The 12,843-nt window shown below is 45.0% G+C and overlaps 1 protein-coding gene across 4 annotated transcripts in view; it reads right to left on the reverse strand.

Annotated features, from left to right (window-relative positions):
* The window catches only part of C26H6orf89 (chromosome 26 C6orf89 homolog), a 25,495-nt gene extending 14,652 nt beyond the window's left edge, over positions 1-10,843 (reverse strand). Inside the window, exons 1-4 of one of the 4 annotated variants that reach the window (XM_035347173.1) lie at positions 10,407-10,459; positions 7,093-8,583; positions 6,610-6,817; positions 5,163-5,319 (exon numbers count right to left, since the gene is read on the reverse strand). In XM_035347173.1, coding sequence (XP_035203064.1) covers positions 5,163-5,319; positions 6,610-6,798 — 346 coding nt within the window. In that variant the 5' untranslated portion in view covers positions 6,799-6,817; positions 7,093-8,583; positions 10,407-10,459. Of the gene's footprint in view, positions 1-5,162; positions 5,320-6,609; positions 6,818-7,092; positions 10,255-10,406; positions 10,488-10,822 lie in introns of those variants that run through there. The other 3 variants (XM_035347174.1, XM_035347170.1, XM_035347171.1) reach the window with 3 other exon arrangements.
* Between the last annotated feature and the right edge of the window lie 2,000 nt (positions 10,844-12,843).

Raw genomic sequence — 12,843 nt, forward strand, 5'->3', positions numbered from 1 at the left:
CCCCCCCGAATGAGCTGACACAGGTGTCTGTTGGTCAGTCTCAGGTTACATTATTAACAGTTGTTTACACACACGCACAAATCAGACAAATTAGTAGCTGCATGGGGACGGTAGGGAGCCCTGTCTGCAACCCATGTCACACCTCAAAATGCTCAAGCCCTGAAGTGGGAACATGAGAGTATGTAAAAACACAAGAGCAAAACAGCTTGAATGGGCCAAAATGCATTTGGTTTAGGAAAAAAAGCAAGATCCATTGTAAGCAAGAGGGGAAGGCTACGCCGGAGGCAGGAAAAAAGGTCAGGTTAGTGATTTGACCACTAAAAGGAGCAAGAAGTTGGGAATTAGACCTTCAGTTATGCCACAAGCAGCTTTCTTGTTCAAACCTTTAATTCAGAGAAGACCCATGTTCCTTGGGCTCATATATCAGTGAACCCAGAAGGTCAGATGCAGCATGGGCTACAAAACCTGCTGGGAAAAGCAGTCTGAATACTAAGATGCTTAGCCCACAGGGAGCTCAGGAAGCAGAACATCCCCCCCCAGGTGGAAAAAAAAAAAAAAAAAGGCACATTGGATGCTCCCTTTCTGCACAGAGCTAAGCCAAGGATAAACATACTTCAGGGCCACAATAAGAGGGGTGGCAACGAACATGAAACAGAGAGAAATCTGGCAGCAGATGGCCCATCACAAGCTGTCTGCAAGAAGTTAACTGCAAAAAGAAGCCAGAGCCTAGCCAGGTGCCAAGGCAAGCCTCAAGCTAAATTAAAGGTGGCCAGCCAAGAGGCAGAGGCTGCTGTCTTCTCCCAGCTGAGCAGCTCCAGTAACCCAGCCTGCTGTGACCCATCCCCACAAACAGCTCTCAGAGGCACATGACAGGCCCCAGGATGTGACAGTGACATGCCATTTACAAGGTGTTGCTTAAACACAACTCCTCCAGCAGGGTTCATTTCTCTAAAATAGGTTCTGTATAAAAAAAAAAATAAACATGTTTTTTAGCCATTCTGGTCTATTCAGAAGGGAGCTTTTAACACAACTCTTCTCTGAACTGGGGGGTAACTGGTACAGAATCACTTTTATAGGTGTGTGTGCTTGCATCTGATTTTTGGGGTGCCGAGCAGCTACTGATCAAGTTGATTTTGAGCCGTGTATTTTTTAAGGGTTGGGTCTCATTATTGAAGCAAAGTAGATTTTCCTTTAGGTCAGGGGTTATTATCAGCACATATAACGGGTTATTATCAGCACATGAATTGTCAAGTTGTCAGATGAGAGCCAGTTCATTCATCATTGATCAACATGCTTTGTGGAGGTTTTTGAGCTGCAAGGACTTACTGTGCTTATCATAGGCAGACATATGAGTTAATGTAAGAGCAACATAAATCCTCATCAATGCTCTGTGTGGTTGGCAAGGAACAGTTACCAACATGACATCAAAATTAATATTTAGATATCAACAAAGCTATAAAAATACTGTCATATTGTCACAAAAGGAAGAACCACTAATAAATATGTAGAGTGTTCCCCATTACGGTTTTAAAACGTCTGTTAAAGAAAGAAAATCCCTTTTCATTTGCCTCATATTACTATATGCTCCAAGAGCTCCACTCTCATTATCTTTCCTCCTAACATTTGGAGGGGAGGGAAGTACTCATGCCTTATTTTTCAGGCATAGAATAGAAACACAGAGGGAGTGACTTGTCCATCCCAAACTATTCAGAAAAGAGAAGCGAATCCAGATTACACAGGCTCTACTTTCTCTCCTAGGAAGTTTTGTGCTAACCCACAAACCCAATCAAAATTCTCTGTGTTGCATGCAACAGGTTGAGCCCAGAGATCTGCAAATCTACAGCCTTCAAGGGGAGCGGTGCAACATGAAGTGCCAAGTTATCCAGCTAAAAGAAACATGCTCACATGATGAGAGGCGTTCACCTTTCCCAGAGCAGACAGCATGCCCCAGTACTGGGGTTTTCACAAGCTCCACGTAAACACAAGCTCAGGAAGAGCAAATGTAAACCACATTTCCATAGAACTTTTCCCCATCCAAAGGGACCTTGGTTCCCAGCCCTGGGAAAACAGCTGAAAAAGAGGCACAGGGGCCAAACCCAAGAATCTAAGAGTCACCTTTGAAGACACAAAGACTGGGAACATTACTTTTAATATGGGAATTGATACGGAGGAGAAAACAAGCAAACAACAGAACAGAAAGACAGCCAAAGAGGAAATTTGCTTTGGACCTAATCCTACAAACCTAATGCAACAGTCGTAGCTTTGTGTGCACTGCTCTTCACCTTGTCTTCGTTGTAACAGCTCAAAGGTCCTCCCACATCCAAAAGCAGACAGGCAGCCTTTCTCATCCACAGCAAACTTCCTGGGGTAGAAGGGACTAGGATGAAGGTTAGGAGGAAAGCAGGTCACCTTGAATTGGAGGGCGAGAAGATCAGCATCCTGTATCCCTGCTTCTCTCAAAGCCCCTCCACCAACCTAGTTTGGGGCTGTGTCACTTGGAGAAACTAGGTGTCCAAACCTGCCCCATAAACCTGACTGCTCAGCCCACATCTGGCCATGGAAGATGCTCCAACCTGCAATCCTGTAGACAAGAAAGCTTGCCCAAAATCTATGCTTCCAGAACAAGCCCAGCAGGGACAGCACAACCCCAGACTGCAGCCCCACACAGGCAGGCTGCCCCTGCCTGCCCCAGAGGAAGGAAAACGAGCCACCCACACACCCTGTGGCCAAGCTTCATCAAAGCAATGTGGACAGGGGAATTCTGCCAGCACTGCTGGTGGGCCAATATAGCCTACTAACTGCTAACAGGTGGCTTTCAACACAAATAGCCCAGGTTGGATTTGAACTGGTGTCTGAGCACAGGAAGCTTCAAGTTTCATCCTCAGCCCCCTCAAAAAGTTAATCCAGCATGTATATACACAAGAATGGAACAGGAGTACGTACGTTGAGTCCCTTGGCTAGTGTTTTTCTTCTGCTGCACAGACTCTTTGCATGGTGTCTTATTTGCAAATGAAAAATGCCACACCTGCTTACAAGACCTCCTATCTTCACATTCTTGTCAAGGAACAGGATGACAAATGGTAGCATTACCCCTCCCTTCAAGAGACCATAAGGTCAAAAGAAAGGGAAAAACATTACATTCTGCAAAAGGAAGTAGTGAGAGATGGCGACCACCCAGCCCAGACCCATGCTATTCCCTTTATCTATCCCTCATGATTTTACCACTCCCCATCCAGCAGCAAGCAGTGTGACACAAGCACTGCTGGGCCAGCACTGGGAAAGGCCTGGTAGCCACAGCTGCCCTCTGAGAAGCCAGGACATGAGGGAACTCCACAGGAATCCAGATGAGGTTCAGCTTGGGTGCTATACTCTCTCATTCAAATAGCCAGACTCTAACTCAGTTTCTTTCTCTGAGACTAGGTCAAAGTTACCCAAGCCATCCCTAGCAAATTTGTTAATTGGGATGTGCCATGGTTTCCACCACCACCTAACACATTGCAGAAGTAGAAAGGGAACTGCCTCATCCCCTCTGTACCTCCCCTCCTTTCCTGGAGCTAGCTCACTGCCCACTATATCGCTAATCACTTCAAAAGATTTCCAGGACTTATGGAGGCATGAGGGATTTTACATGGTTTTACACCAACACCTCAAATCCTGCCTTCCCAGAACCCCTTGTTTTCCCTTGTTCCCTTGGATGTTTCCCTATCTCCTCTCCAGTCAGATGTTTTTCACATCAGCCCAGGCTTGCTCCTGCTCTTATCTTCACAGTAACATGCTCAAGACTTGCAAAAGCTAAAACTAAAACTTTCTAAAACTAAAACTTCTAAAACTTTCTGCTATCCTGAGGAAACTAACTGGGCTCTCCCCATCCAAGGTGACCCTGCAGCATCTGAAAAAAACGAATCTGACAACTTTCTGAACAAAATCGCACTTAACAAATATAATAGAAGTTTCTGTTGGTTTCCTTCTCCATACAGAAGTATAGGAGGGTTCACAAACTCATGTCAACACTGAAATGCATGTATTAGATAAGCAGACTACTCATGTCAAGTGGCTATAAGAGACATCTCTTCACCTTTGTTTTTTCCTCCCAGTGATAGATTCCAATGAATAAGGAAGGAAATGAACAATGGGGATACCCTGACCAACCCATGCAAACTCAAATCAACAGAAATCACACGTCAGCAGAAGAGAGAGAAAAACACAGAAAATGCAGAATGGTGCTGGCATTTCAGGGAGCCCTTTTTAGCTACAGCAGGAAGGTCAGAGCTATAACAGAACTCCACAACACAATGAACTGCAGAAGTTAAATATAAACCACCCAGGAGCATGGACACTAGAGTTTGTTTTTACAGTGAGCCAACAGACGATCAACATTGTGCCATATCCCTGCTCAAAATAATTCACAGCTTTGTCATTACTGACAGTCTTTGTATTTTATCAGAGAGGCAGAGCTCACACTTATGCCACTTGCCAGCCTAAGTCAATGGAAATGATTAACTGAGAATGAGAAACATTCAAACTTTCCATTTCTATTATGCCAGACTAGTAATATCTGTCATGTTCCTTTCCCACGATGGGACCATCTCATTATGAAGTTATCTAGCTTCCTCACACACATTATGCTTAACATTACTTTAACTGCTATAAACACTGTAGGCTGTCAAGCCCACAGTTCTTTCCCAGTACGCCACTTCGTAAAAAACACTTTTCCTTAAACCTAGGTCACATGTTGAGGTTTCTACACCCTGCTCACAAATATGAAGACAAACTGTTTTTGCCTGCTTAGTTAGAAAGAAAGGTGACATTTATCCAGCATAGCTATCACACTACAGTTCCCAGAACTGCAAAGGTTTTAGAGAAAGAACTCCTGTGGAAGATAAAAATGTGTTAAAAGCAAGGAGGAAGGTGCAAGAAGAAGATGATGAATTTAAGAGAGAAAATATGCCTCGGCACCAGTGAATAGAAGGGAAACTACCCTAGCTAGAATTCAGGATGCTGTTTTTAAGTACAGTGGTAGGGGAAGAGAAAACCATGGTGCCATGCCAATACCACATTTGTTATTTGGTGTCTAAGGAGACACTCAAGTGATTCACATGGCTGGTATTTAACTTGGTATTTCTTTCTAGGGTTATGTTACAGCAGAAAAATCATTTCCTTACTCTCAAGCATGTACTTCTTAGCAATAGGCAGAGAGAGCAGTCGGAGGTGACCGATGAGGGAATGGGCTCTGGAGAGTGGAGCTTCAGGTGGCAGCAGGCTGTACGGCTGGATCACAAAGTAAACAGTTAGCAAGACCAATCCCAGCATGAGCAGGCCCTGTGAGAGAAAATAGCCATGTAATTAATTATACTGCAGTGACCTGATGTGTTTTCAGAACAGGACACACCTTCTGGCTCTTATCAAAGATCTGTGGCTGTGCACTGTAAGATGAATACTCAATTTTTTCACTGTGGCTCCTCACTCAACTGCAATTCTATTTACATACACAGAGAGTTGTCACCCAGTTTCATTGTTAGGGCAGTTCCAAAGATGAAGTAAAGCAGCCCTCAAATCAGACCCATGCAGCTCCATTCATTTATTTTAGCACTGTGAATAATCCAGCACCAGAGCAAGAATGATCTACAGATGGTTTCGATTCCTCCCACCTAACCAAATAAAAGCTTGCACTTCCACCATGCCTCTTACACAAGGTTTTCAAAGCCTTTTGCAAACATCCGCCAAGCCTTGAAACACTTTGGCAGTGCTGGTGCCAGCTCCCTCCCCCGTAACAGAACCCCCAATAAGCCTTAAGGAGATGACATTATGCATTTTTTCCCCCCAGCCAAAGTCAGAGTGAATCAACAGCAAAAACAAGAACAGAAGCTGAAAGTTCAAACTTCCAGTTTCTTGTTCTCCTGACTCATTTTTACATCTTTTATATGATGGAGGGAAGACAGAAGGGATGGATTTTTTTTTCTAAATAGAAACCATTGTGATGATTTTGCAAAGACAACACTAAAATACTATGGAATATTATGTCAGTAGGAAGCTTTACACACTTGTAATATCTCCAAGCTGCCTAAGAGAATGGAATCCTTTCACCCACTTTGTAACACTTTTTACAACATCTTCTAGCTATGGTCCTCAAAACATTTTTCTGTCATCAAGCACCATGGCAGTTGATTCATTTTATAGACTAGAAGGAGAATAAAGATAGGTGGAAGCTCATGACAGGGTCAGAAACAGAACTTGGATGTCTTCATTAGTCAACCCTGAACTTTAAGAATCTCCTTCCTTCCTCACATTTCCACTGTGTGTTCTGACACTTGGAGTCAATGCCTAAAAAAAAAAAAAAAAATCCAACGGCTTTGTTCTTCAATAATTTAAGGAAAGGGAGGTATTGACATATTCAACTTTCAATTCATATGAGCAATTCCCAATCTTGGTGAGCTGTCTTCTTTTTTCAAATCAAATTTTGGGAGGAAGGAAGGAAGCTACACTTAAGTTTTTTGAATAAAGGACTCTGAAAAATGGATCAGGAAAACGCAATGGGAAACAAAAGGCTCAGGTGCCAAAGGAGACATTCAGATCCTCAAATAGCCTGTGTATGCACAAAAGACACCTTACCTTGTAGACAGCCACTAAGACAGGGTAGCGTGGAGGTCCCCTTTGGGGTTCATTTCGTTCCAAGAGCTGCTTAATGAATTTCTCAATGGCTTTTTCTGACATCCCACACTGGTGGCCAGTCTGTCTGACTAGATCAATTGTCTCTGATAGCTTGTCATAGATGCTGAGGTCAGTGGCTGAAAGCTCCATGACCTCCGATGAAAAATCCCTGTGGAAAGACTTGATATATTAACAGAAAACATACCCCAGTCATCCAGCTCAACACCGGCATATGCAAAGAGAACCCAGGAACACCAGAATGTCTAGACAAGAAGGAAGGCTTCTCTGGAGCAAGCCCATTCACTGACAAAGACACAACTTTAGCTGCAATCCTAATAATCTCTGGTAGTGCAGTATCTCCAGAGGAATAAAAGAATATGTAAAATTTCCTGAAAACAGAAAAAAACAGTAGAGATTCACATTATGTAAATGAACAAAACTTCCCAGAAATCACTGAAATTTCATTTATTCATCTGTTCCAAATGAATCTGTCCCATAAAGCGTTGTTCACCAAGTATGAAAGCCAGCAAGACAAAGTTGATCATCACACGCAGTAGCCAAGCAAAGCTCTCCTGCACTGTAATTGTAGTCATTTATTTTAACGTAGATTTCTTTTCATTAAATCCCATCAGCAACTAGGTACAGAACAGGAAAATGAGCAGTATGTGCAGGGCAAAGTTCAACAGTTTACAATTTGTTTAAATTTTTGCAATCTAATGTCCAGACCAACTGATTCTTGAGTAACAGTTACAAGATAGCAGCACAGTCTGTAGGCAAAAAAGAAAACTCTTGCATTCCTCTGAAAGGTTACCTTCAGGTCATTCTTATACTTAAATGCAATGTAACTAAAACTGCAGTAAGAACTGCATTGTGAACTCAGGACAGAGAGAAAATGGCATTTCATAGCAGATTACTTTCAATCGTGAAATTTCAACAGGGAAGCCTGTAAGAACACACCTATGAGCAATCAACATTAAAACACCAAAAAAGTGGTTCTTCTACCACTCCCCCTGCCTGCCACAAAGCACAAACCTTACAATATCAAGAGCAGCAGAATGGGCTGAAGAAAAGGTACAAAGAAACAGTAGAAGAAGGAAATAGCAGGCAGTGTGAGAATCCCATTGTTCCAGACATTTACCCTTGACAAAACACTGCTGAGGGAAAAGAGAGTATCTGTGAGGTCTTGCTTTGCCTCTTGTTTCTGAGATGGGAAAACTCTAACTTGGATCAAACCAACACTTCTCCTGGAGAGGCACAGTTTAGCAATGCATTGCCCTGAAAGCACAGGCTGAGAACCATCGCAGAGAAACTCAAGGAACTTGACCAATATACCCAGCTCACAGCTGAAAATGGAAATCAGGCCCCCAACCCCCTTTTGCTTTATGTACTACCTGACATCAGTAACACAAATCCAGTGTGCTGCTTCACCCAATGCATCACCTTGCCATGCTAAATCTGTTGCTGTACTGCAATAATCAGTACTTCCTGCATTTTGAAAACACAGGTCCATTTTGCTCACTTGAGAACAAGTTGACAAGCACTGAGCAACATGTTCTTAGATCGGCTCTTCTGTAACCCATCCTGGCTACACCCACAGGACAAATCAACCCTAAATGTATGTATGTATATACCATGAAGTAAGATCATCTTGTTGGCAACCAAACTTGAAATCTGATTTGCCTTTCAAGAACTTGCTGACAGTTTTCCCCCTGAACCCTGGGTTTCTAGAAGTCAGAATACAATGACATTTCTAATGATTTTCTGCAATGGTAAGGTGTAGTTTGGGGGGGAGGGGGTGGGGGGGGCGGCCCAAGAAAAAACAAAAATCAATGTTACTACCAGCTTCAGCAACTACTTCTCTCTTCCAAGATCAAGTCCCTGTTCTGCTCTTTGCACATTTATGTGGTCACATGGTGAATCAGGAAAATTATCTGGCTGAAAAACAACCCATATTTGTTTAGTCAGCAACTGTTTAAGTATCCAACTCAAGTAGTTAATGTCAGATGTTATTTTAACATTAGTGTCATATATCTGATTTCAGCCCTAGAAACAACAAAAGAGTAAAACGTCAATTTGAAACCAAACACCAAGCATGCAAGAACACGTTGCACTACACTGCCAGGTTAATTAGTTTCTGGCCCTGTTCTGTCACCCTTCCTAGCATTCTATGCAAATATTTGTCCCAGATCTTACTACCTGAGCAGCTTCATGGGCTGGCAAAGCTACTCCAAAGCAGGTTTGATCAATATCTCATTATGGAACGTAAGCTCTCCAAAGCAGGGACCTTTTCTTCTGGTCTGTAAAGCACCTGGCACGCAATTGGTTCTATAAAAACAATACATTGCTTTACTAACTCTTTCATTTATGATATACCCCAATTCATAAAAGAAGCAAGAGTCAGCATATCTGCATGATATTAAATCCCTTTTTTTCCAGCTTTTAGAATTACACTGGTTGCCATGACACAACAATTGGTGTGCTAAATGGTCTGAAATGTTATGAAGCTTCTTCTTTTACTCCCATGTGCCAAAGCTTTTTTGCATGTGAAGTTCTCCCATGCTGAATTCCAGCAGATTCAGTGAGCTTCCTGTGTGCAGAATCTCTCTTGAGCCACTTAAAACAATTATCCCTACAGAAATGCTGTCAAACATGACAGTTTCCCCCTTTCCAAATAGTAGAACCATCCTACTATACTAAAATGCTGAGGCACATCTTAGTTCTCCCCACCTCTACATTTGTATTCAGCTCTGAGCAAGCATGTTTGAGGACAACGCCTGCAAGTCACAGGCAGTCATTTAAAAACCCTATATAGTTTGTTGACAAATTCAACAGTAATCCATGTTCTCAGCTAGGAAATAAGGCATTATCCTAAGACACTGCTTTGAGAACAGATGGCTTTAAAAATAATAATAACAATACATTATATTCCTTCCCATCAGCAGAATAAGACTAACAAAATAATAACAAGAGACTACTGTATCCACTTAGCTGTTACACAATGAGTCCTTCCACACAGCAACCTCTCAGAGGCAGGCATTTTAAGCTAGAGAACCCATATGGTTAGTGCTATTTTTTATGAACTCCACCAACCCAAGAGGAATAAGGAGCCCCTCTCCGCTCGCCAATCCACAAACAGAATTAGCAGCAGATCTTGGCCTGAAAGGTTTCCATTCATGCACCCGGTCCGAGCAGCCAACTCTATGCAGGGCTTTGCAGGGAATACGCTCTGCCTCCATGGCATACACTGGAGTGTTTGGACTGAGGCTTTAAAAAGATAAATATTTAGAAAGAAATGCTATTAGAGAAGTATTTAAACGGGAACAGCTGTTTGCATTGCTAGTGCCATCTAGTAAATCGGAAACAGCAATATACGAGAAAAATTTTAATCTGCTTTAACATCATTTCTGCTGCACCCTGTACAGGGGGGAAGGGGAGGGGGCGGTGGGGAGCCCGCTCTGGCCTACAAGCTCCCCGCCCTCCCCGGGAAAAAGCCTGCAACCCACCGCCACGGTAACACGGTACCGCGCTTATTTATTTCTAAGAACCTCCGTCCAGGTTTTAACAAATAAACAAACAGAAGCAGAAATCACCCCAGTCCTGGGCTGGGAGCCGGGGGGGGGGGGCTCAGGCCGACCCCTCCGGCCCGCCCGGGCCACGACCACCGGAGGGGGCTGAGCGCCCGCTCGCCAGGCGCAGGGCCCTCACCCCAGAGCTCCTGGCACCCCACTGTCCACCCCACTTGCCGCCCTCTGCCTCACCCGGCGGCTGTCCCGCTCCGCCGCCCGGCTCCGGGCTCCTCCCGCCCGCGGTGGAGGCGGGCCGAGGGGTCGGGCCGCTGCTTCCTGCTTCCGGCCCGGCCCGGCCTAGCACCGGCGGGCGTGGCCTATGCGGCTGCCCCGGGCCACCAGCGGTAGTCAGAGCCCACGGCGCGCTGACAGCTCCCAGAAACCTCAGAACAGTCCCCGGCACCCACCGGGGCCCAGTTCCCCCTGAGACCACCCACCCAGCACCCACTTGAGACCAAAACCACCCTGAGCCCCCCCCCCAGCACCCTGAGAATCCCCAACGATCTTAAGACCCTCCCAGCACCCACTGGAGTCCACAGCATCCCAAGACACGCCACCACCAACAACCTCCCCCGGACACTCCAATCACCCCCTTTGCGTTCCTCCGCCTAATGTCGCAGCACTCCCGAGACCCTCCTCCAACACCAAGCATCTCTGATCCCTGCTTTAAACCCTGCCCCCTCAGCACCTACCGCGACGTCGTCCTCACAGCTACCCATAACACTTCCCCAGCAGCCCCAGGCCTTGCTGCAATTAGTCCCGTCAGTCTCCGTTCGCCTCCTCCTCCTGCTGGGCTGCTTCCACACTTCCCGTGGGGATGCATCCAGTGCCCCCGTGTGCCCCACCTACGCCTAGCCCTATAGGGACACAGATGCCCGTGGTGTCCTCTTCCTGTTGTATGGCAAATACCGTATGTATTAGGTTAGCTGTGTAGCCTTCTGCATTCTTGCAGCTAAAGCAAGGGGTGTTAATCCCAGATAGGGGGCAGAATGATGCTATTGCCCTAATAATTGTGGGAAAGGCTTCAAGGAGTAAAGGGTTGGGACACGGAGCAAGCAGAAGTCCCCAGTGCCATCCCCAGCATCAAAAGCTTGGCAAAAAAAAAGTGGGGGAAAGGAATTTCAGCCTCACCCAGATACCAGGTGCGTGCTTCAGTCCTCAACCGTGACTGAATGCATTTTCAGAACCATTTCCTGGATGTGGCTGTGACAGGTGATTCTGGTATCTCTGTAGCTCTCTGGTCCCTTTTCAGTCTTGTTTAAGTTGTTGGCCTCAACAACTTCCTGCAGTGATGAATTCTGCAGATTAATTAAACATTGTGGGAAGAAGGACATCCTCTTATCAGGTTTGAACTTCCTGCCTTTCCTATCTCAGCTTGTAAAGTGGGAAGGTCTCTACATCCAGATTTTGAAAGGACTGGAGTGAAGTTCCTGGAGATGCTGCTGGGCATTGGCAAGCAAATGCTGTTTACGTTTGCCTCAGTTTCCCCACCCACAAGATTTAAGTTGTTAACCTCTTTTCGAAAGAGTTTTGAGGCTTTCAACCATGAAGAGAAGAGAGGGGAAGGGGAGAGGAGAGGAATTATGATCAGCTCAGAGGGAAACAACCTGATTTTAAAATATTCCTGTGGTCCAAACAAATGTGTATTTCCCTGTTGCTATTAATTTTTTAGACCTTGATCCTCCTCTAAATACTCATGCATGTGTTAGCAAATGAGCTATCCTTTTGATTCAGGCATGAAAATGATAGACTAGAATCATTTAGGTTGGAAAAGACCCTTAAGATCAAGTCCAACCATCCATCTAACATTACAAGTCCACCACTAAACCACCTCCCTAAGCATCACACCCACACGTTTCTTAAATACCTACAGGTATTTAAGACTCCACCACTTCCCTGGGCAACTTGTTCCATTGTTGAAACACACTTTCCACAAATAAATTCTTCCTGATATTCAATCTAAACCTCCATGGTGCAACTTGAGGCCATTGTCTTGCGTCCTACCACTTGACACCTGAGAAGAGAGACCTTGCTGCAACCTCCTTTTAGGTAGTTGTAGAGAGTGATGAGGTCTCCCCTCAGCCTCCAGACTAAACAACCCCAGCCCCCTCAGACACTTCTCATAGCTCATCTTCTAATTTCTTCCCAGATGTTGGTCTTCTCTGAATGTGTTCCAGCAACTCAATAACTTTCTCATAGTGAGTGCCCAAAACTGAACACAGTATTTGAGGTGCGGTCTCACCAGTGCTGTGTACAAGGGGGCAAGGACAAGGGGAGTCCTAGTCCTGATGGCCACGCTATTTCTGATGCAGGCCAGGAAGCCCTTGGCCTTCTTGGCCACCTGAGCACACTGTTGTCTCTTGTTCAGCCAGCTGCTGACCAGTACCCCCAGCTCCTTTTCTGCTGGGCAGCTTTCCAGACACTCTTACCCAAGTCTGTGTTGCTGCATGAAATTGTTGTGACCTAAGTGCAGAACTGGCGTTTAGCCCCAGCCCATCAATGCAGCTGGATAGGTCCCTCTGCAGAGCCTTCCTACCCTCAGGCAGATCGACACTCCTGCCCAACCTGGTGTTGTCTGCAAATAGACTGAGGGTGCACTCGATCCCCTCATCAAAAGTGTTGATAAAAA

Source organism: Oxyura jamaicensis, chromosome 26 (assembly GCF_011077185.1).
Source record: "Oxyura jamaicensis isolate SHBP4307 breed ruddy duck chromosome 26, BPBGC_Ojam_1.0, whole genome shotgun sequence".
NCBI classification, from domain to species: Eukaryota; Metazoa; Chordata; class Aves; order Anseriformes; family Anatidae; genus Oxyura; species Oxyura jamaicensis.